The following is a 21,596-nucleotide window of genomic DNA, read 5'->3' on the forward strand; positions in this document are numbered from 1 at the left end:
TAATTATATAAATGGTGTGTACCCTAATTTTTTATTTTTTATAATTATTTTATTTAAGATTAAAATTATAATAAAAAATAAATTAATTAAGGGTGTGTTTGAGGTAAATAGTGTTCTACCAAACACTTCCAAAAAGACGGCTACTACTGTTCCATAATTCTCCTTACCAGAAGGGTCCCAGAGAGTCACCAATTCCTACTTGGCTTTGCTTTGTGAGAGAGAGAGAGAGAGAAGAGAGGTGAAAAATGGGGAAGAGTGAGACTGTGAAGAAGGCAGAGAAGCTTATGGTATCGGCTATGAAAGCAAACGATGCATCTCACGATGCTTCTCATGTCTTCAGAGTTCGAGACCTCGCTCTCTCTCTTGCCCTTGAGGAAGGCCTCTCTTCTTCTCCTGATTCCATGGAAATTGTTTGTACCCACCACTTTCTCAACCCCTAACCCCTATTTATATATACTTGTACCAATTTGAATCTCTTTTAGTATAGCTTGATCCTATTATTATAACACAGATTGCTCATATCGATTCAATTACTAATTTTAGTGCTGGATTAATTTTCTTTCTTTTTCTTTTTCAGTAAAAAATTTGAGGAAAGCTTTGCTATGTAGCATTCTAATGGACAAAACTTAGATTTAAGCACAAATTTGACACTCTATTTGGATGGGGTGATTTAATGAGAAATGATGAGAAACTGAAATTTTCTCATGGTTGATTTTTGTAAGCTGGGTGAGAAATAGTTAGAAATGGTGAGAAAGATAACTTGTTTACTAACACTCTGTTTGGATTGAGGGTTTTGGTGAGAAAAGAAAAGAAATGGAGGGAAATGAGGTTTCTTATCACTTGTTTGGATGATTAATGAGGTGAGTAATGGTGAGAAATGAAGAGAAATTGTGAGAAGGTCAAATCACACCAAACTTAAGTTTTGTTTCTCACTAAAATGGTGAGAGTTGGTGAAAAATTCCTTTCTCATCTCTCAATCAAAACGTGTGTAAATCTATTTTATTTCTTACCGAAATGGTAAAATTTGGTGAGAAACAAGTTGATTGGTTGTAAAAAATTTATAATACCAAGATTGTCTATTAAAATACAAACGAAGAAAATGAAATCTCATTCATATCCCTCTCTCACATGCGATGTTTTTACTCATCCAAATCATTTATTTTCTTCCCCGGATGATAGACCACAATCATTTTTTTTTTCTCATCCTCCAATCCAAACAGAGTAAAATATTCATTAGTGGCAGAGTCGTAAATTTGAAAGTTACAAAATAGATTTCAAACATTTGAGTAAACATTTTAGTCTTCCTTGATTTGATTATTTGAGTAAAAAATGAGAAACGCATTTTGATATGAGTTTGAGGAAAGGACTAAAGAGGGTTTTGGGAGGTTTTTTTTTTTACTGAAATTTTAATTTGATGTGGGGAAGGGGTAAGATGTTGTTGGTGGATTTCTTGAGAGCTATTTGAATTACTCACTGTTCTTCTGTCAAGTTGTATTTCGGAGTAATGTACTATTTTCTGCTAATTGTGAAGGCTTTGGTAAAGCGGGTGAGACACATTATACATAACTTTTGCTAACATTTTTAAGGCAATTATTTTATTCCCTTGAAATTGTCTTTAGAGCCTGATCACGATTCTGGATTGCGAGATACCATCTCTAATGATGTATCCTAGTTAGAGAAACAAAGTGGGCTTCCATATGAGATAAACATCCTGTAATTACTTATTGAGGATTAAACACCACGATGCAAGAAGTTGATATTCTATATATATGTATATATATATTTTCCCCTTTCCTCTTAAACAACTTATTGATGGTAGGTTTTGACTGAGATTATGATTGTACTTCTGGTAGGCTTTACTATTAGGCTATTGGACACCTTAATTTTTGGTTTATACATCCCAACTAAAACTGCATAGGTTTGGTGACAAAATTAGCACTTTTGACTCTACTATGGTAGCATAGTTATCAAATTGAGAATCGTATTTTGAATCGAAATCTTAATTTTGCGAATCATGGATTGAATAGAATTGAGAATCATTAAGATTCAGTACAAACTATAAAAAATGATGTAAACAATCACATATATGTATATATATATATATATATGAAATAGATGAAATGAATTGATAAGTTGCTATGCTTGCTATGTTCATCGAGAGAGGAATGAATTTCGTATGTTTTGAACTTTATAATCACAGGCAGCTGGAGAAGGATTTTACGCGCTTGCCTTTTCTTTTTTCCTCTTTTATTGTCAATGATTATTGTTGTTTCACATTCTTTATGACTTCTCTTAAGCCAGCGCATCTTTCAAACCTTTTATGTATATATCTTGGCAGGTGGAGCTGGCTGCGCTTCTCCATGATATAGGTATGCACTATCTCCTTGTTGCTTCTTATACACATCTGCACTAATAAGTATCTAGAATTTCTTTTTTCTTCCTGTCAGGTCTGAAAGTTTTTTTTTGCATTGATGTCCCCTGTTAAGAAGAACCTCTTATCCCTAGGGATGCCCATATATGTTGAAAAATAGTTTTCCATCATAGAAAATAGTATTGTGCTATGTTACATGGACTCATGTGGGGTGTCGTCGGGTGCGAGTATGTGTCTAATTGTCAAATTCGTTTAATTTTTTATATCTGAGGACACTAGCCTAGGACACAACTAGATTGCATATTTCTTAAATGCTTCTATTATCTTTTTATGATAAAGTGGTGTTTACAAACTAATAGGGCATTTTATGGATAAAAGAGGAGTCTTATGCATAGTTATATAGTGAACTCAACTACTTAAGCATACTTCAAGAGCGCATGTCTAGTCCAACTAAACATGACCGACACATAGCTCATATTCTTGTTCTGTCACTCAAGTATTGAGTGTTTGACATGGGTACTTTACAATTTAGAAGAGTCCATGTAGAGTAAGTGATGAAGATCATGGAAAGAAGAAAAAGAGCAAATTTGAAATTTCACATGAAGCACATTTAGGACATCAATAATTAAAAATTTGGAATAATTTTGAGTCTTCATGTTATTATAGTAAGTTTTAGTAATTAAGGGTATAATGGTAATTCCAATAATTGTTAGACATGGGTTGTAGGGGCCACTCATGAGTTTTATTTTGGGTCAAGTTATTAAATGGGTCATTATATATAGGTTTTATTATGACTAAAATAATTTTAGTGGTTAAAAGTTCAAATTTCCTATTTTTATATTGAAGTAGAATTAGAAGTCATTAAAGTTTCCTACTATGATTAAAGTAGAATTGGAAGTCATAGTTGGTCTAGAATATTAGTAATTGCTAAACATTTTTAGTTTCTAAATTTGAGTTATGGTCTAATAGAATTAGGAGAGTCATTAGCCTAAAAATATATGTGTAATCTCAATGATTCAAGAGAAGGGTTAATATTATGAAAATTTGAGATTGTGTTTGTGTGATTGGCCTATCCCTTGTGAGGGTGATGCACATCTTTTTTCTTCTTCTTCTATTCAGTAAGGTTACTGTTCACGTCACTATTCACAGTGCTTAGAACAACCACCCAACATCCCCTAGACACCTGTGTTTTCATTCCCAAAACACTACCCTTTTACAAACCCTTAAACTCCTATTTTTAAATACTTTTGCAGCCACGAACTCCCACCAAATCCAGCCCTATAAATATATTGTTGCTGCTGCCAGTATACTTAACCTGGCTCACTACTTGTAGGAAAGTAATTTCTACTCATCCTACATCAGTAAGGGTTATGTCAAATTTTGTCTCTCCAGCATTTTTTTTAATTAAAAACATAAAAATAAAATTGTTTGCTTTAGCATCTTGGTGGACCTTCTTTTTATTATATATATATATATTTTTTTTCTTTTATTTATTTATTTTTTTAAATTTATAAAACAAGTATGACTGATATGATTCATGGATGTGCTACTCCAGGAAATGTAGCAAATATTTCTTATCATAAACATTTTGCATTTTTTTTAGCATCTGATTGCATCTCTTTCTTGATCTCATTTTTGGAGTCACTGATGACATTCTTTATTGGATGCTTGATTACAGGAGACTACAAATACATGAGGTTGGTGCTACACTTCCTTGTTTACATGTACAAGTACTTTTTGTTTCTGCTTTAGCATGTCCGGGCTCCTCTTTATTCTCTGCACATGTGCCACTTTTTTTTTATTTGAAATGCAAAAACAAACCAATATTGTTTCTGTATTTGCTGCAACATTGATTTTCGCAGAGAATTATACGTGGATATTGAAGACAGTGACATATGTATGAATGTGCTTTGTTTAATGTATATTACCTGCAAACAAAATACATGCACATACGTGTTTCTAACAAAATATGCAAGTGCATTTACATCTGTATCCCCTGCCTTGGGTTTTGGCATTTTTGCAATTGCTTCTCTCAGTGGTTTTTCATCTGATCCAAGTATGATGCATTCTTTATTTCTACTGTCTTTGTCTTTCATTTTGTTATGAAATTAAATCAATAAATTTGTTTTGATGCTTAAATTTCTCCTTGCTTATCTCTCCCTGTCTCACTGTCCTACTACTATGGCATATAGAGATCCATCAGAGGAGAAAATTGTTGAGGAATTTCTGGAGGCTGAGAACGTAGAGGGGAGCAAAAAGATAAAGATTCTAAGCATTATAAAGGGAATGGGTGAGTTTCTCTTAGGAAGCTCTTCGTTGTGATAATGTGAGATATTTGAGATATTAGTTTTCTTTCACCCAAATTTTTTATTGTCATCCATTTTTGAAGATGTTTGATTCAAACTGAAACAATTTGAACCAAATAAAAATATTGTATTGGTATCCATCTTTGTATGTCTACCATTGATTTTTAGTAGTTTATCAGTGCGTACTTTATACTAAAGGAGAATTACAGGTAACAAGTATGAAACCTCAGTTTCAAACTTCTCATATCGAATGAAATTGTTGAATTGGAGTTCCTGTAGTTAGTGAATTTGGATTAAGATTGGAATTACAATGATCCATCAGTTTATCAAATTGGTCATTTTCCTTGACGGGATATGTCCAATCTGGTTCAAATTCGATCATGTCCTTGATTTTTATTTTTATTTTAAAATTTTTTGGTTATTTGATGTGAGATGTTTATGAGAAATCGACTTTGTCACTTCTCCTGCCACTCGCTTCTTTTTTACGTTTTTCTACTTCTATTATCCTATTGTATGGTTTTGATGGCTATTAAAATAGAGCACGTGATCAAAAAAGTTTTTCAACACGTTTTTCTTCTATTATCATACTGTTAGTAATTAAATGTGACCTACTATCAGTGTAATTCTTTTTACTTGTTTCTCTCAAAACAAAGCTATTTTTTAAAGGTGTATACCATTGGTTAATATAACTAAATTTTAATTAATTTATGGTTCTTTCCAATGTTTGATCAACAATTCCCCATGGAAATTTTCAGGTTTCAAAGATGAAATTGGAGGACAGGTAGATAGTAAACATTCCATAGAATTTGGGGTTGTGCAAGATGCTGATCGTCTTGACGCAATTGGTGCAATTGGTAATATATGTCAGTTTTATTAGTACTTGATATCCAATAGTATTTTCTATACACTAAACTTTCTGTTCCATTCTTGGCTGACTGAGAATAAGGAATTTCACTACTTTTACCACCTTTAATGCCTCATCTGGTTACTGGTCCCGTTATGTGTTTGTATCCACCCCTGCATTCTTATGGAAACATGCGCCACTGTTACCCGAATAAAACTAATATCCTAACAATTTATATTTTGGAATGCATGTTTCCAAACATGGTTACACTTTCATTCAAAATGGTTAATTTAGCGGTCCAAACTGATCCTAATATTTTTCCTGTGTATTTCTTTTTTTAAATTCCTGAAGAGGAAAAAATTCAAATATACCAAACGAAACCAAATGGGATCGGCTACATGAATCCTTCTTCTCCACTTGACTCTATGAATGGCCATTTGGTTAGTCAAATTAAGGAGATTCATATATTTTTTTTACTACATTAACCCACGTCAATTTTGCTCTGTCCCTTCCCTCAATTAAAATCTAAAGAGTCGAGTTTTGGCATGACAAAATGCAAAGACAATTGGCAGTAAATTCTCCTAAAATCTTGTTGTGCATGATCCAATAAAGGAATATAAACTGTATTTTATTGGATATATGATTATTAGAAGAAAATTACTCGCATAGTTACAAGTACCTAAATTTCAGTAGTGTGATCTATTCATTCTTACTCCTATTGTATTGCATTTTAGAGCAAGTAATATCATGTTCATGTTCTCGTTCCCGTTCTTGTTCCCGTTCCCGTTCCCGTTCCTGTTCTTCATGTTGGAACGGTCTGCGTGCCAAGTAACATAGCATGTATGTAAGATATGTTCATGTTTACTCTTCTGTTCCCGTTCTTCATATTGTACCACATTTCATGCTCCCGTTTTTGTTCTTCATACCGGGATGATCCACTTACCTGGTAACATAGCATGTATGTAATATGTATATATACAACTGTACCTTACATGTTTTGCCGCAGATTGCTTTCATTTATTAAATTTTGTTGGCTATCCTTGAAGTCTCAAACTCTTCTTGATGGACTTCATAAATATTAAATTGCTTTAGGAGGCAGAATGGTTCTGCATGGGACGTGCCCTCCACCTTCACATACCTCAAGGTTTCCTTTGGTTTCAGGAATTGCTCGTTGTTTTACTTTTGGCGGAAGTAGGAGCAGTGTGCTCCATGACCCGAGCATTCAGCCACGATCAGATTTGTCCAAGGAACAATACATTAAGAAAGATAAGCAAACTACCGTGAATCATTTTCACGAGAAGCTTCTGAAGCTGAAGGATTTAATGAAGACAAAGGTTAAATCTCTACACTTGAAAAACTTGTATCTGTGCATCAATTTTTGACTTGGATTCTGGTAGTATAAATGTAATGCTTTTAATTGAGTATTTCAAGATGGCAAAGTTTGATGTCGGATAATTGTCGAAATGTCAGGCTGGGCAGAGGAGGGCTGAGAAAAGGCACAAGTTCATGGAGGACTTCCTGAAAGAGTTCTATGACGAATGGGATGGGAGGGCTTGAATGAATAAGGTATTATTGCAAATGACTTTATCTTTGGTATTTCTAATGATGTTAATGTAATTCAATAAAATTGTCTTTGCACAATGGGCACTTTCTCACAATGATACACATCTTACGCATCATATATTCTCTGATGCTTGAAACCCATTTGCATGGTTGTTAGCATAATGTATAATGTATGAAGTGATGTTTTTGCCTTTTTTTAAAAAAAAAAATAAAAATAAATAAAAGAAGTTAATTAGTTATATTGAGAAACATAGTTTTATTTGTATGTATATAAACAGTAAAGTTATGGATGACGCTTCCCTGCGGTCCGTTGTTTGGATTGGAGCGTCAAGTTATTATATGCCCACCTTAGGTCTGCTTCATTGATTTGAACCTTTCAATTGCTAGTGTCTCCTAAGTAGATCATCCTTTAAAAACTTAGGTTAATCAGATATTAAGTCATATTATTGGATTGCATTTGTTTTTAAAAAAAAATAGACAATTAAGTATAAATTCAAAAATTGACCATCCATTTTTAAAAACAATTGTGATTCAAACAATTTTTTTTGCATGAATGATCTATTTGAAAGGCACAATATGGACTCACAATAAGCTAAACTGGACTCTCTAGTACAAATGGACTTTAGATTGCTGGAAAGTCTCGTCTCATAGTTATATAATAATATACTTAAAATTGATACTTATTTTTTAATTTGCGATTGACATGTGCACTATACATCAAAAATTGGTTACAGACGTTTGCCAGGCAGTCATTGATAGTGAGATGAGTTAAACTAATTATTGTCCATAATCTCCAATAATTATTTGGTAAGCCTAAGTTGTGTCATGATAGATTACCAGACAAGACAAAAAGGGCAAAAAAAAAAAAAAAATTATATGAGATAACAGTGTTCTGTTTGTACCCCAATTTTGGATAACCATTTTTATTTGTCAAAAGATGTTTTCACCATTGTTAACACACCACTTCATTGTAATTTTTTTTGATTGGTGAAAGTCACCCTTAATTCAACTCTTCTTAGGGAGAGTTGAATTGATGGCCTTCTTTAAGGAAGTTCTTAGAAAAGTTATGGTGACTAATTAGGTTATGTTTAGTTGGTTTACCATTTCATCATAATATATACTAAACGGATCATGAGATTTATAAATAAATATTGAGAGTAACGGTAATACTATTATACATGATATTATTAGTTAATAGAGTATTGCAAATAAAATTATATATAGGTACTCATTTTTTTCTCATTAATTAAATTGGTTTTTTTTTTTTTTTTATATGTATACTTTGGATCCACCTTTGTAAGGTAAAATCCGAGATGTATGCCAGTGACTCCACAAGCATACAATCAGGCAAAGCCAAGGAGGCTCGAACTCAAGACCAAGGTTTTAAAAAGCGGCCGCAATCGTTACGTAACGGTTGTGGTGGTTACCGCCACCCGTTACGGCCGCTTTTGCAATATAATTGAGATTTATAGGTGTGTCGGCCGTAGCGGCTGCTGTAGCGGTCGTAAAAGTGCCGTAACAGCCGTAATGACTTGTTACGCACTGTTACGTAACGGTTTCAAATTGCTTCTTTTGAAAAAACACGTAAAAAAAAAGTTAAAAATTGGGGAAGAGAGAGAGAGAAGAGGGAAGATGAAGAACATATTATTCATTTGTTGAAACTATAAGACTTATGCTATTCTATTCAGATGCTATCACTCAACCATTTTGTTTGTGTGTGTCTATCTATATATTGTTTGAAAATAATAATAATAATAATAATAATAATAATAATAATAATAATAATAAGTGTGGTCATTTTCTATTTGGATTGATTAAAATATATATATATATATATATATTTAGGTTCTTATTTATTCTCTTATTTTTGTCATTGTTTATCTTATATATAATAGTTAGTGATTGATTTTTTGTATAATATAAAGTCATTAATTATTAAAATAAAATATAAAAAACTCAGTTTATAGTGATTTTAAAAATATGAAATATATTGAATCATACTTAAAAATTTACAAAAAATGATCAATATTTATTTTAAAACTCAACAAATATGATTATGGAAAAAAAATATGCGTATCGGTAAGTTTTTTTCAAATTGTGCGAAAAATAAAAAAATTCACAGTTTCGATTACTGCAATCATTACGCTACGTCCTTTACACCGCGCAACCACAACCACGCCACCGCCATCGTTACGACAACCACAACCGTTTTTCAGAACCTTGTTCAAGACTTTAGGATTTTGGAAGATAAATTTTTGAAAAGAGTTTTTAGAATTTAAAATTTTCTTTAGTTGTATATTTTGAAAATAGTTTTGTAATTTTGTATTTGGAGTTTTGTAGTTTTGAATATTTTTAGTTTTTTTGTAGTTAAATAGATGGGGTGAGAAAAAATGATTAATTGATGTGAGAGAATGAGAGAGGAGAGAAAAAAAGTGATTAATTGATGTGAATGATGAGAGAGAATGATGAGAGAGACGGAGAGAGGAGATAGAAAAAGTGATTGAAAATAATTTTTAAAAAATTGTAAACTAAATAAATTTTGAGTTTTGAGCTCTAAAAATTTGATTTAAAAACTAAACTATACAAGCCTAATTGCTTCAATCATGTAGCTTTACTATCATATTATTATGAGATTTTTTATGGAGTAATATTGTCGCATAGTATTATTGTTATGCATATTATTATTTATTTGTGGTATACACCTAAGCGGTTGTTTGGGGTTGGCTTTTTTATTAATGAGTTTTGATAGAGACTCCCTCCAATCACCACCCCCACCAACATCTACACACAAGTGGCGGGTGGTGATCGGAGGGGAAGGAGAAAACAAAGAAAGAAAAAGAAAATCTGACCAATCAAATCAAGAGGGGGTCAAGGGGTGGGGAAAAAATGGGGTCTGGGTCTTTTTCCTTTATTAATTTTTTCTTTTTTGGCGCTGAAGTCAAAAATTCAAATTTGAATTTTTTGTCTGATAGTCCACACACAGAAATAGTATGTCCATAAAGACGTGATTCTATAAAATGATCAAACTATCCCAAGTGTATATATATTGAAACCAAAGCAAACCCTAACCAAACTCTCTCTGTTGCTGTGAGAACTTGAATATAAAAATAAAAATAAATAAATAAATAAATAAATAAATAATAATAATTTTACGAATCTCAAATATTTTGTTTGTGAATCTTAAAGTGCAAATTAAATATTGTTGGACGGTTTTTTAATTAATTTTAAAACTAAAATAAATTTATGATGAAAATCTTTAATTTTGAGGCAATATTTTTATAAAGAATAATAGGGGACAAATTAATAATTATAGTTTGATCTAATAATAGTTGCATTTTATTTAAATTGATGGGGAGAGAAAACAAATTAATATAAAAAAATAATAATTTGGAGCCTTTTTGTTTAGATATATAAAACAACCCTAATGTTCCTAACAATATGATAGCAGTAGCAGCAGCAGCGTGAAGAAGAGAGAAGAGAGAAAGAGGTTGCAACAAAGAAATTTTTGAGTGTGTTCTCTAGCATTCGTCTTCCTTTTGCTTTTGTTTTTTTTATGCTTATTCTATTATTATTTAATTCATTGATGGAGAGGTGGTAGGTGTATGTGTTTTCTACACACACACACACATATATATATATATATATTGTTAAGAACTTTGATGAGCTATTTCATGTATAAAGATTGGGTGTAATTTTTAGTCTAAAAATTTTGCACAAAACACATACTTTAAAAATTAAGAAATCATATCAAACGGATGAATTTTGAACTAAAATTTTTACGGTAGCTTAATTACATATTGAATTTCATACTATAATTTTTTCATAATTTTTGGGAGTCAAAATCTATATAAAATGATGCATTCAAATTTGTGCAGAAAACTAGTACAAAACAGTGACTTCAGAAGGGTAGTTCTGTATGGGTATAAATCTAGAAATTACCAAATTAGCGCCATTGGAACTGCCTATGAGTCTAGTTTCTTACATTTTTGCCTTGCGTTGATTGGTCTTGTATTTTAAGGGAACCGTGAATTTCTTTAAACTGCTGCAGAAAGTGACTTATATAGATATAATTAATAGTAAATAATTCTTATGATAAGTAAATCAAGTAAAACCAATTGTGTTTAAAACTTAGGATATAATAGTTGATATGTAGAGGGTTTCGGAAATTTTTGATCAATGTAAAGTGGGTTTTTAGTTTTTAAGGTTAGCGAATAAATTGAAAAAACATGTTTAAAATTCTATTTTATCTCAAAGTAGTATTTAATTAAATTTTGACCGGAACCTATGTCTTGGTTAATTTTGGACCTTGAAGAACATGAATTTAAGTATTATTTATGAGTAACAGTGAATTGGATTGAGCGGTATTTGTGCGCTTTACCTTCAGGTTAGTTTATTATTCCTTTTAGTGTTTCTGAATTAGTAGTGATATTTAATTTTCATACTTGGTTTAAGACACTAGTTGGACTTTCGATATTCTATTCGAGGATTATATTGTGCCGTTGTCAAGTGAGTAGATGCATGCTACATATTTTTATAAATGTTTCCTTACCTTGAATTGTTGGAAAATTAAATTGTTATTTCAGGATTAAACTATGTTGATAAAATTATTATATTATCAATGGAACTAAATTATTTCTAAAACATGTGTAAACTTGGCATACAGTAAGTTGTTTGAAATGGTCTCATGTTTGTAATAGTAACTATCACGTTTTGTGAAACTGAATTATATTGATTATTAGGACTATATATAAAAACTCCAATGAATTTATTCCACTGTATGTGGTGACTTTGGCCATTAGGAAACAAATCCAAGGTAGGCTATGATGACTCTAGTGCTCAACAATTGTAAGGAACAGACCTGAGTTAGGTTAGGTGACCTTCAATCGGATTGTCTTAGAGAAAGGCCTGGGTTGCCCCCCCGATGATGACTCTTGGTTCGTTATTGGATTCAACAAGCTTATTGAGCTATTTTTATTTTTTGATTGTTATATCAATTTTGTGCATACTTTTTTTTGTTGAGATTCATTTAAAATTATTTTGTTATGTGAGCTGTTTGTGTCCCATTGGTTTGGATGGTATTGATTAGGGTTGGTTTTTTTCGTTTATACTTGTGACATGTCATTGGATTGAGTTTTGATTTATTTATTACTGGACTATTCTTACATTTATTCTATGTGATTATAGATTCGTGTTTAGGCTTATGTTTGCCTTGGGCTGAGGCCCTGTGGGCCATAGTTGGTCATGCCCGGATTTAGGGTGTGACAGCATCTCTCTCTCTCTCCTCTTCATCTTTGATGTCGACCGACCATCGCCTCCGTCAACGATTTTGCCACTGTGGTGCGTCAATCACGACAATCTCACCACCGTTTTTATAGATCCAGCGACGTGACTCCATCGTCATCGACTTTCGCACCTTATTTGCATCACTGCCATTGTCGCCAGCTTCATTGCCTCCTCGACTCCACTTTCGCCGTTGTTAGCTCCCATTTCTTTATCTTCGCTGCCGATCTGAGTCTTCTATCTCCAAGCCTTCACAAACCTCCAGATCAGCTCAAGCCCAATTGACCACTGCCGATACGTCTCCTGAATCGAACCCTAGTTGGTGCTGATAAATGACAAACAAATTAGACACCGAAACCCCTAACTCAAACAGATTAGACCTTGCAACTTACCAATGCCAACTTTTCAGTAAGTTCCGATTGGCGATCATGATCTCACTGATCTTCGCCGCACTCAACGTCACTCTGCCCTGAAACACCTCTCCAACAATACATATATTTATATTCATACATATTTGTTGTATATTCATACATATTTGTTGTACACATCTTTGCTTATCGTGCGAAGGAAGCTTTGCTTGTCCCTTATTAGAATATCTTCTTTTCACTTGTACGTGTGGTTTTGCAATGCTATGTATATTATTTTCACTTAGATTTGATTTTGAACTATTCTTGGTTTATGGACATTTTAAAATTTTGCTATATGCATTTGATTAGATTTTGTTATGGTTGATTTGGATGTCTGAATTGCCAGATCTGTGAATTGGATTTGATTTTGATAGTGAATTGAAACTCTTGTTGTGGTTGATTTGAATGGCTTCCTAATTGTCCAACTTAGATCTGTAGGATTTTTAACAGATTGTAGGAATCATGTTGGATTTTAACACAAATCCAACACAAATCTATTGGATTTTTAACAGATAGTAGGAATTTTAGATTTTTTTTTTTGATCTAGCTTTTGATTATCTATTTTTATTTTTTGATGTTGTTATTGATGATGATGATTGCAACAGATAAAAAAAAATGACACAGACATTTTAATAGACAAGAACAAACAGATCAAATTTTTGACAGATAGAGAGAGACAGATAAACAAATAAAAAAATGATGAGAAAGAGACAGAGAGAGAAGAAAGATTTGAACAGATAATAAAATACGTTTAAAATTTGAACAAATAAAAATTTTAAGTAGATAAAATTTTTTTAAACAGACAAAAAATTGAGCAGATAAGTGAAAAAAATTAAATAGATAATAAAATTTGGATAGATATTTGAACAAATAGGAAATTTTTTGAAAAGATAGGAAAAAAAATTGAATAGATAGGAAATTTTTTGAAAAGATAGGAAAAAAAATTGAATAGATAGGAAATTTTTTGAACCAGATAGAGAAAAAATTTGAATAGATAAGAAAAATTTTGAACAGATAAGAAGAAAATTTGAACAGATAGTCAACGAAAAGGCAATAGATAAAAAAAGTCAACAGATAAATTAAGAGGTAAAATTGAAAATAGAGTGCCTCCAAAACTAATAAAAAGACTTATTGCCAAATTATTTCACAAAAAGTGAATTTTTCACCAACAAAAAATATCCACTGAACGTAATACCTTATAGTGGGTGTTTGGGAAGTGGCTATTTTAGAGGCTTTTTGACTATTTTAGTAGGCTATTTTAGTTTTTGTGTTTGGGAAGATATGATGGATTTTTATTTGAGTTGGTGTATTGAAAAATGTATTGAAATGATGTTTGAAGTTAAAATGACAAATTTGTCTCTAACTTCACATTTTCAAAAAATAATTTGAAGGGGTAAAATTGTAATTTAGCTACTTGTCACTGTGACAGTGGTAGGACTGCTACAGTGACAGCCACTGCCGGCCTATTTTTTATTTTTAAAAAAAACTTTTGATTTAGGAATTTTTAGGCTAAAATTATTTTTGAGGCTATTTTAGCCCCAAATCTAGGTTCCCAAACACCCCCTATATTCTCCTTACATTGGACTTTTCAACAATTAATCTTTTTTTTTTTTGGTCATTTTTGGCGAACTTATAAAGGAAATTTGAAAAACTTACTAGATAAACTGAAAAGGTAATTTTTTAAGAAAATTTGAAAAAAAGTTAAGAAAGATTCAAAACAGAGCAAAAAGCAGTTTTTTTTGTTTTTATTTTTGTTTTTGTTTTTTTTTATAAATATAATCTTTAGTGAACCTTGGCTTTTTTGGATTTTAATTTTTAAATTTTTTGTTTAATTTAAAAAAATTATTAAAGACAATTTTTATTTTTACTCATTTATTTATTTATTTTTGGGTAATAAATGTGACTTTTTATCACTTTAAATTATTTTAAAGTTACTATCCAGTCAAGAATAAATAATAATATACTAATAAAAAATTATTTGAATAACTTAAAATACACGCAGAGTGAAATATGCGTAGCTGGTTTAAGAAAAACAACTAGTTACTGTGCTGAATCTAGGTGATACTGAAAAAAATAAATAAATAATTGGTCATAGCTTTGTTTGTAAATTTATAGGATTTTTTTTTAAGATCCCTGATATTATGATTTTATAACATAAAGGACACTCAATATTTTTATAATGTCTAAGGTCCCTCAACATCAATCCAGAGAAAATTCGATCTAGAGAAAATTCAACCAGAGAAAATCCAATCCAGTGAAATTCTTTGGTCCAAACCCAGAGAAAATTCAATTTAATCCAGAGAAATTCTCTGGTCCAAACCAGAGAAAATTCAATTCAGTGAAATTCTTTGATCCAAAACCAGAGAAAATTCAATTTAATTCAGAGAAATTCTCTGGTCTAAACCAGAGAAAATTCAATTCAGAGAAATTCACTCTGGTCGAATTTTCTCTGGGTTGGTCCAGAAAAATTCTCTAGTTTGGTCCATAGGAGAACAGAGTTGATCAAAAAAAGAAACAAAGACAGCACAAGAATAACCTTCAATTCCATGATCTCGGACTAATTCGCGGTCTTCTTCTCCGATTTTCTATAGAGGATCATGTGCATTGGAATGAAAATCCCAATCTCACCCCCTCTAACTAGATAATCAGCAGTCTTGAATAGCATTTCATGAACATCCACAACACCTTTCGAAGCAATCCCGAGAAAAGCAAGCACTGTCTGTAATCAAAATGTGGCTCCTCCAATACGCAAATCTCCCCATTTTCAGCCTCGTCCACCACGGTTTCGCCGGAGGCTTCGCCAAATCTTTCTCCTTCACAACCTCAAACCCTACCTTCTTCGCAATCTCCGCAATCTGATTGTAAATGGCCATCTCATGGTGGTGGAAAAGGCCAGACACTATGATCAACCCTCGCTCGTCGAGATCTTCTCCTTCGATTCCAAGACCTCACCCCCTTCTTTCTCTCTCTATATATATATTATAATATAATTGTGTTGTTACTAGTGACACTAAGACTCTTGCTTCTTCTTCAATAGGCTTCACACGTGATTGAAGAAGGGGACCCTGTCAGTATCGACGTCGTCGCGGTAGTGGGGAAAGGAGATGGAGGTGAGGCTCAGAGGAATCTCGAGCGGCCATTGAATGGAGTAAAGTGAGGATTAGATTGAGAGAGAGAGAGAGAGAAATGAGCTTTGATTTGAGAGTCAAATTTCTCTGGATGTATGGGTGTAGGGTTTAGGGATCTTAGACATCAAAAAATAATTTTGTGAATCTCTTTCATTACGAAAAATGTGAGAGAGACCCTAGACTAATTTTTTCAAATTTATAGCACATACATACTTGTATATATAGGAATGAATAATCAAATTATGAATCATATTCAATCAACATCCACTCCATTATTCAAATCCACAATATACCTCTACATACATATTTGTTCCCATCTCCTTTCCCTTTCCTTCCCTCCCTGACTTTGTTTTTCATTTAAATATTTTGGCAACTTATACCTATGGTTTATGTAATTTTTCTCTTATGTCAATTTGATTCATATAGTTTTAATTGTACCAATCTTACCTTTTAATTTTTAATATTATGTTAATTTAGTTCAATTGATAGTATCTTTCAAGAAATTAGACAAAAATTAAGGGTAAAATAATCCATTCAAAAGGAACCAAACCATTTCAAATTGGACGATGACTTTTATCCTTGATTTCAATCTAATTTGAAAAGATTGTTATCAATGGGACTAAACTAACGCAATACGAAAAGTTTTAAGGTAAAACTGATGTAATTAAAATTATAAAGACTAAATTGCCATAAAAAAAATACAAAAATTATTGATATAATTTGTCCTAAATATTTTAATATAATAATGTAATACACACAAGGTATGTAGTAAAGAAATCAAGACAAATAAAAGATAACATAACAAAGTAAACACACAAACTAGCATGGACATGAGAGCATTTTACTTGGATTCTAAAAATATTTTTGAAGCTCAGCCTCGCCGCGCCGGAAAACCTTCACCTTCAATCCATGCTTCATGTACATGGTTAGGGCAAGTTTTGGCACCACCGGGTGGTTTTCCTCGACCACCACCTGGTAGCAGTAGAGGATGGAGGCCGCGGCGAATTTCATTTGGTAGTAAGCAAAGTCCTTCCCCAAGCACAACCTAGGGCCGCCGTTGAATGCTGTGAACTTGTAGGCCGACTCGCTCATGAACCGGCCGTCACGGAGCCACCGCTCCGGCTTGTAGTCCCGGCAGTCTTTTCCCCATATTGCCTCCATTCTTCCCATTGCATAAATTGCATAGATAATTTTTGTTCCTTTTTTTAAGACTGTTCCATCTGGGAAAACATCATCTTCAACAACCTAACAACAGTTGCAAGACAAAAACAAGTCATTTTTAGTAATGTAAGAAAATCTTGATTTTCTTGATTTTTTGATTTGGAATTCGTGGGCAGCCTTGACTGGTGGGTAATCTAGAAAGTTAATTGTTGGTTGATAACATTGTCAGTTTCTTGTCGGATGAGAAAACAAGTGTCCCACTTTTGGAAAACATCATCTTCGAAAACCTAATAATTGCAAACTGAGGTCATTTTAAGTAATCTAACAAAATCTTTCTTGTTCTTATTGTTTGTTTGGAAATTGATTTTTTAGTAATTTTTTGGTTAAAATATGAGTATAGAAAATATTTAGAAATGACTTTTAATTTTTTATAAAAAAAAAAAAAACGTACAAAATGTGGAAAGAAGGGAAATAATCTTTAACTTTTTTATGTTGGTTTTTGAGTCAAAGGGGTTGTTTGGAATAAACTAAATAAGTACACTTTTTGACTTTTTATGAAATATGAGTTGGGTTTAAAGTGATGTGGTAGAGAAATGATGTGACTTAAATAGGATAGTGACTTTTTAACTTTTGACTTTTTTTTATTATGCCAAACTAAGCCAAAATATGTTACTTTTCAAGTTCTTCTAGAATAAATAATTTTACAGATAAATTTTTTTAAAAAAAATCAATAAAGACAAAAACAAGCTAAATTTTATAAGCTTTTTTTTGTTTTTTTTTTATCAGGAAAAAAAGGGCTCTGAGGTGTCATCACGGCCCCGTGAGTCCTGATCCCGGGATAACCGGTTGCCAGTCAAGAATTAACCCCCACCATGTGAGGGACCCACCACTGGAGCACTAGGGGAGCTCAACTATCCGTCACACACCGGCGAGAGTTCGAACCGGAGTACAAAGGGAGGGTCTCAAAGAGAACACTTCCACACTCCCCGCAAGATTCGACCATGGGTCAAGTCTGTGGAGACAAGTTGCTTTCTCCACTGGGCCACCACCCCTGGTGGTAAAATTTTATAAGCTTAGTTGACAAAATTTTGCTCGCTTTCCTTTTAGTGTTTTTTTTTTCCCCCCCGAAAATTTCAAATTTTCAGGCCATTAAGCTGAGCAGATTTAAAAAGTTTTAGGAAAAAAAAAAGAGTTGACGCAATTTTTTTAAAAATTCACTAATTTTTTTAAAAAATAATTTTTTATTTTTATTTTTAAAGTCAGCTTATACTAATAAAATTGGTGATAAAAGACGTACACAAGTGACTAATCTACAAATCTAACTATACACTCAAAATAGGTGTACCAATGAAGTTTGATAAACTGTTCAACATTGATTTATTATTATTAGTCAAAATTTGCAAAGCATTTCTTTCACCTAATTTCCAACTGTTTTCTGTACTTGTTGCGTTTAGTGTTAAATCCTTTATACAGTCAGTTCCAAATCCAGATAAAGTTGTGAGTTTTTTTTTTTTTTGGAAGAAGGTCAAGATATACTGATTATATATCAAAACATGACATACATAAATCAGCCTGTTAATAAGGTTGAGAGTTGTATATTAGGTAGTGTGATATCCAACATGTTAAAAAAAAAAAAAAAAAAAAAAAAAGGATCTCTTATGAGTGCAAAGGGAGGGAAATACCTTAAGTAACTTAGGATGCAATAAATAAATAAAAGTAAATTTATTTAGTTTAACTGAGGTCTCGTTTGGGAACAGGTTAATTTAGTACCTTTTTGGCTATTTGGCTAAAAAAGTAGTAAAAAAACTTATATGTTTGGGATGACTTTTTGGCTAATTACGAAAAGATGTGCAAAAAGTAGAGAGAAAAGAGAATCTTTGACTTTTTGGTATGAGTTGTTGACTTTTTGGCTAAAAATGTAACTTTTTGACTTTTTGGCTAAAAAGGTAAGTCGCCAAACGGGGCCATAGAGCCTTTGACAAAACAGATTGATAAATAAATAAATAAATAAAAAATGATATAGCGGACTCTACTTAAATTTGATAGAAGACTTAGGCTTAGTTTGGGAAAACTAAACAAGTGTACTTTTTGACTTTTTATGAAATATGAGTTGCGTTTGGGTTGGGTTTAAAGTGATATGTTAGAGAGGTGATGTGACTTAAATAAGATGATGTGACTTAAATAGGATAGTGACTTTTTGACTTTTTGTCTTTTTTCAATCATGCCAAACTTGGCCTTAATTTGATTTGATTTTATACCAAAAAAACAACTCCAACTTTTTAGCGCGCACCCACATATATGAAAAATGATGCAGACCACTAATTAGTGGTTGCACTAGGGATGTGGCAGTGGGTCCCACCCACTGCCACATGTGTTTTGTGTCTTAGTTTTTGTTTTTGTTTTTTTTTTTTTTTACTTGCCACATCATTAGTGGTGGTGTTAGTGGTAGAAATTTAGTGGTATGTAGCATTATTGCACATATATATACTCTTATTTTTTTCTTTCAGTGATTTTTTTTTTGAAATATTTTGTATTTACTGAATTTTTAATTTTTTCACAAATTTTATATGAATCTAGATTAAGCAGGTGTAAAAAGTAAAAATAATTTATTAAAAAAATTCAGTAAAAATTAAAAGTAAAATACGAATTAAAAATTCAAAAATTATTTTTAAAAAACCCAAAATCAAACAGAGTAAATTTTTCAAAGTTTGAAAACGTTACCTCCTTGTGATCCACAGGCACAGAAGGGTACAACCTAAGAGCCTCTGATAGAGCAGCCTGCAAATAATCCATCTTCTTCACCTCCTCCGGCTTAAATATCAATGGACTTTCTCTCTTTCCATCTTCTCTCTCCCCAATTATTCTACATATTTCTGCAAGTATTCTCTCCTCCACCGCCGGATTCCGATCAAGCAGCCAGAAAAACCAGCTCAACGCCACCGACGAAGTATCTCTCCCGGCAAGTATAAAGTTCACGCATATATCGCGTAAAAAAACATCCGAAAACGCCTTTCCTTGCTCGTCTCTCAACCTCATAAACACCGTTAATAGATCTGATCTCTGCTTGTTTTTGTCACCCTCTTGCAATTGTGTCAAGAGTTCTTCCTTCCTCGTCCGAATCACTTCGTCTGCAAACAAATCGACTTGTTTTATCGAGCTCTTTAGTACTCTTTCGAAACCCAAGTCGAAAAACCTCATGGTTTTCCATATAAAAGTTGGCGTAACGAATCGTAGTAGAGATGCTTCTGTTGCGTCCTCAAAGGACTTGGCGAATGGGATTTCGGGTAATTCGGGGCTTAAACACCCCGGATCAACCCCGAATGCGATCATGCAAACGTTGTCGAATGTGAGTCGTAATAGAACATCTTGTAGATCAATAGGTTGAGATTTTTCGAGGGATTGTTCTAAAACTGGTAAAAGCCGAGCATGTACTAGCTCGAGCAAGGACTCAGTTGTCAAGTTCCGGAACTTCGTAGAGTGGAATTCGATGCTAGCGGTTTTTCTTTGTCGCTGCCATGTTTCATCATCGGCATTGAATATACCATTACCAAGGAGATCACGAAGCGTGTCGCGAAAGTACCCTCCTTTAGGGAAATTTGGAAACTTAGTCTTGAGAAGATGCTCTAAATTACGAGGATCCGCAGTCACAACACAATTGAGATTTGTAAACCATGGCCCTTTGAACGTAAAAGTCCCGTTCTGGCGACATAGAATGCCAGAGATCCACTCGTACATGTCAACCTTAAGACCGGCCACTAACGAAGGCAACATGCCAACGAAAGGCCAGACTGGCAAACCCTGGCTCTTTCGTTGGCGAAGAGAGTGAATGGTCACGAAACCGACAACCGCCAAAAGGATCTCGAAAAATTGGATTTCCGGGAGAGAGATCCGGCCTCCGATGAAGGCGAGGTGGCCGGAGGAGAGAGAAGAGGTCATGTGGGTGGTGAGGTTCATGGTCATAAGTTTGGGATGATGAGATTCGTGATTGAAGTAGTAGTAGTAGTAATAGTGCATGGGAATAGAGTTAGTTCGAGGTGAGTCATGTGTTATATGGGTGTGGTACTTTGTGTGTTGCTTGGCGTGTATGGGTTTATAGTGGTTTTAATTTGGTGAGCTGAAAAAAATGTATCAATTTGATTTGGGTAATTTTCTTGAGTTGAGCTTTTGAGTTTTTTTGGTTTTTTTCCCCCAAGATTTGGGGTGTTTTCTGGGGGCTATGAGAAATGGTATTGGTTGTGGGTTTTGAGTGTATAAAATGATGAGTTTTGGAATGGGTTTTTGGGTGATGGAAAGTTGGTGGTGATGGTTAACCTAAGCTCACCAATCCTCTAAAATATGCCACACAAGCTTCCTAGTGGCAAAACTTAATTAGTGGAAATAGGGTTTGTGGTATGGTCACCAACAAGTGCATGTATATTCCCACCCTAGTGTCTCCACGTGGCAGGGTGGCATGTTGTAATTGGACAAAAATTAGTGAGTCAGTTACTTTAGCTTGATGATGTGTAGGTTTAATGACAGACAAGATTATGTGGCCAT

The 21,596-nt window shown here is 33.1% G+C and overlaps 2 protein-coding genes across 6 annotated transcripts; one reads left to right on the top strand and one right to left on the bottom strand.

Moving 5' to 3' along the window:
* The first annotated feature begins 105 nt into the window (after positions 1 to 105).
* LOC114294574 (uncharacterized) lies at positions 106 to 13,149 on the top strand. Of its 5 annotated transcripts, none has more exons than XM_082893614.1 (8): positions 106 to 410; positions 2,339 to 2,369; positions 4,050 to 4,068; positions 4,564 to 4,661; positions 5,433 to 5,531; positions 6,683 to 6,855; positions 6,992 to 7,087; positions 12,269 to 13,149. In XM_082893614.1, the coding sequence occupies exons 1-7, from the start codon at positions 246 to 248 to the stop codon at positions 7,076 to 7,078; spliced, it is 672 nt and encodes a 223-aa protein (XP_082749740.1). In that variant the 5' UTR covers positions 106 to 245; the 3' UTR covers positions 7,079 to 7,087; positions 12,269 to 13,149. The 5 variants fall into 5 exon arrangements, with proteins under 5 accessions (XP_082749740.1, XP_082749738.1, XP_082749739.1 ...); XM_082893612.1 differs by having other exon boundaries at positions 12,460 to 13,149; XM_082893613.1 differs by lacking the exon at positions 12,269 to 13,149 and adding an exon at positions 11,884 to 12,248.
* A 3,392-nt stretch (positions 13,150 to 16,541) lies between these two features.
* LOC114294575 (cytochrome P450 86B1) lies at positions 16,542 to 21,364 on the bottom strand. Its single transcript, XM_028238694.2, has 2 exons — positions 19,782 to 21,364; positions 16,542 to 17,144 (listed from the first exon to the last, which is right to left on the bottom strand). The coding sequence occupies exons 1-2, from the start codon at positions 21,072 to 21,074 to the stop codon at positions 16,752 to 16,754; spliced, it is 1,686 nt and encodes a 561-aa protein (XP_028094495.2). The 5' UTR covers positions 21,075 to 21,364; the 3' UTR covers positions 16,542 to 16,751.
* Positions 21,365 to 21,596: the final 232 nt, after the last annotated feature.

This window comes from Camellia sinensis, chromosome 11 (genome assembly GCF_055761805.1).
Source record: "Camellia sinensis isolate YWXY chromosome 11, ASM5576180v1, whole genome shotgun sequence".
NCBI lineage: Eukaryota > Viridiplantae > Streptophyta > Magnoliopsida > Ericales > Theaceae > Camellia > Camellia sinensis.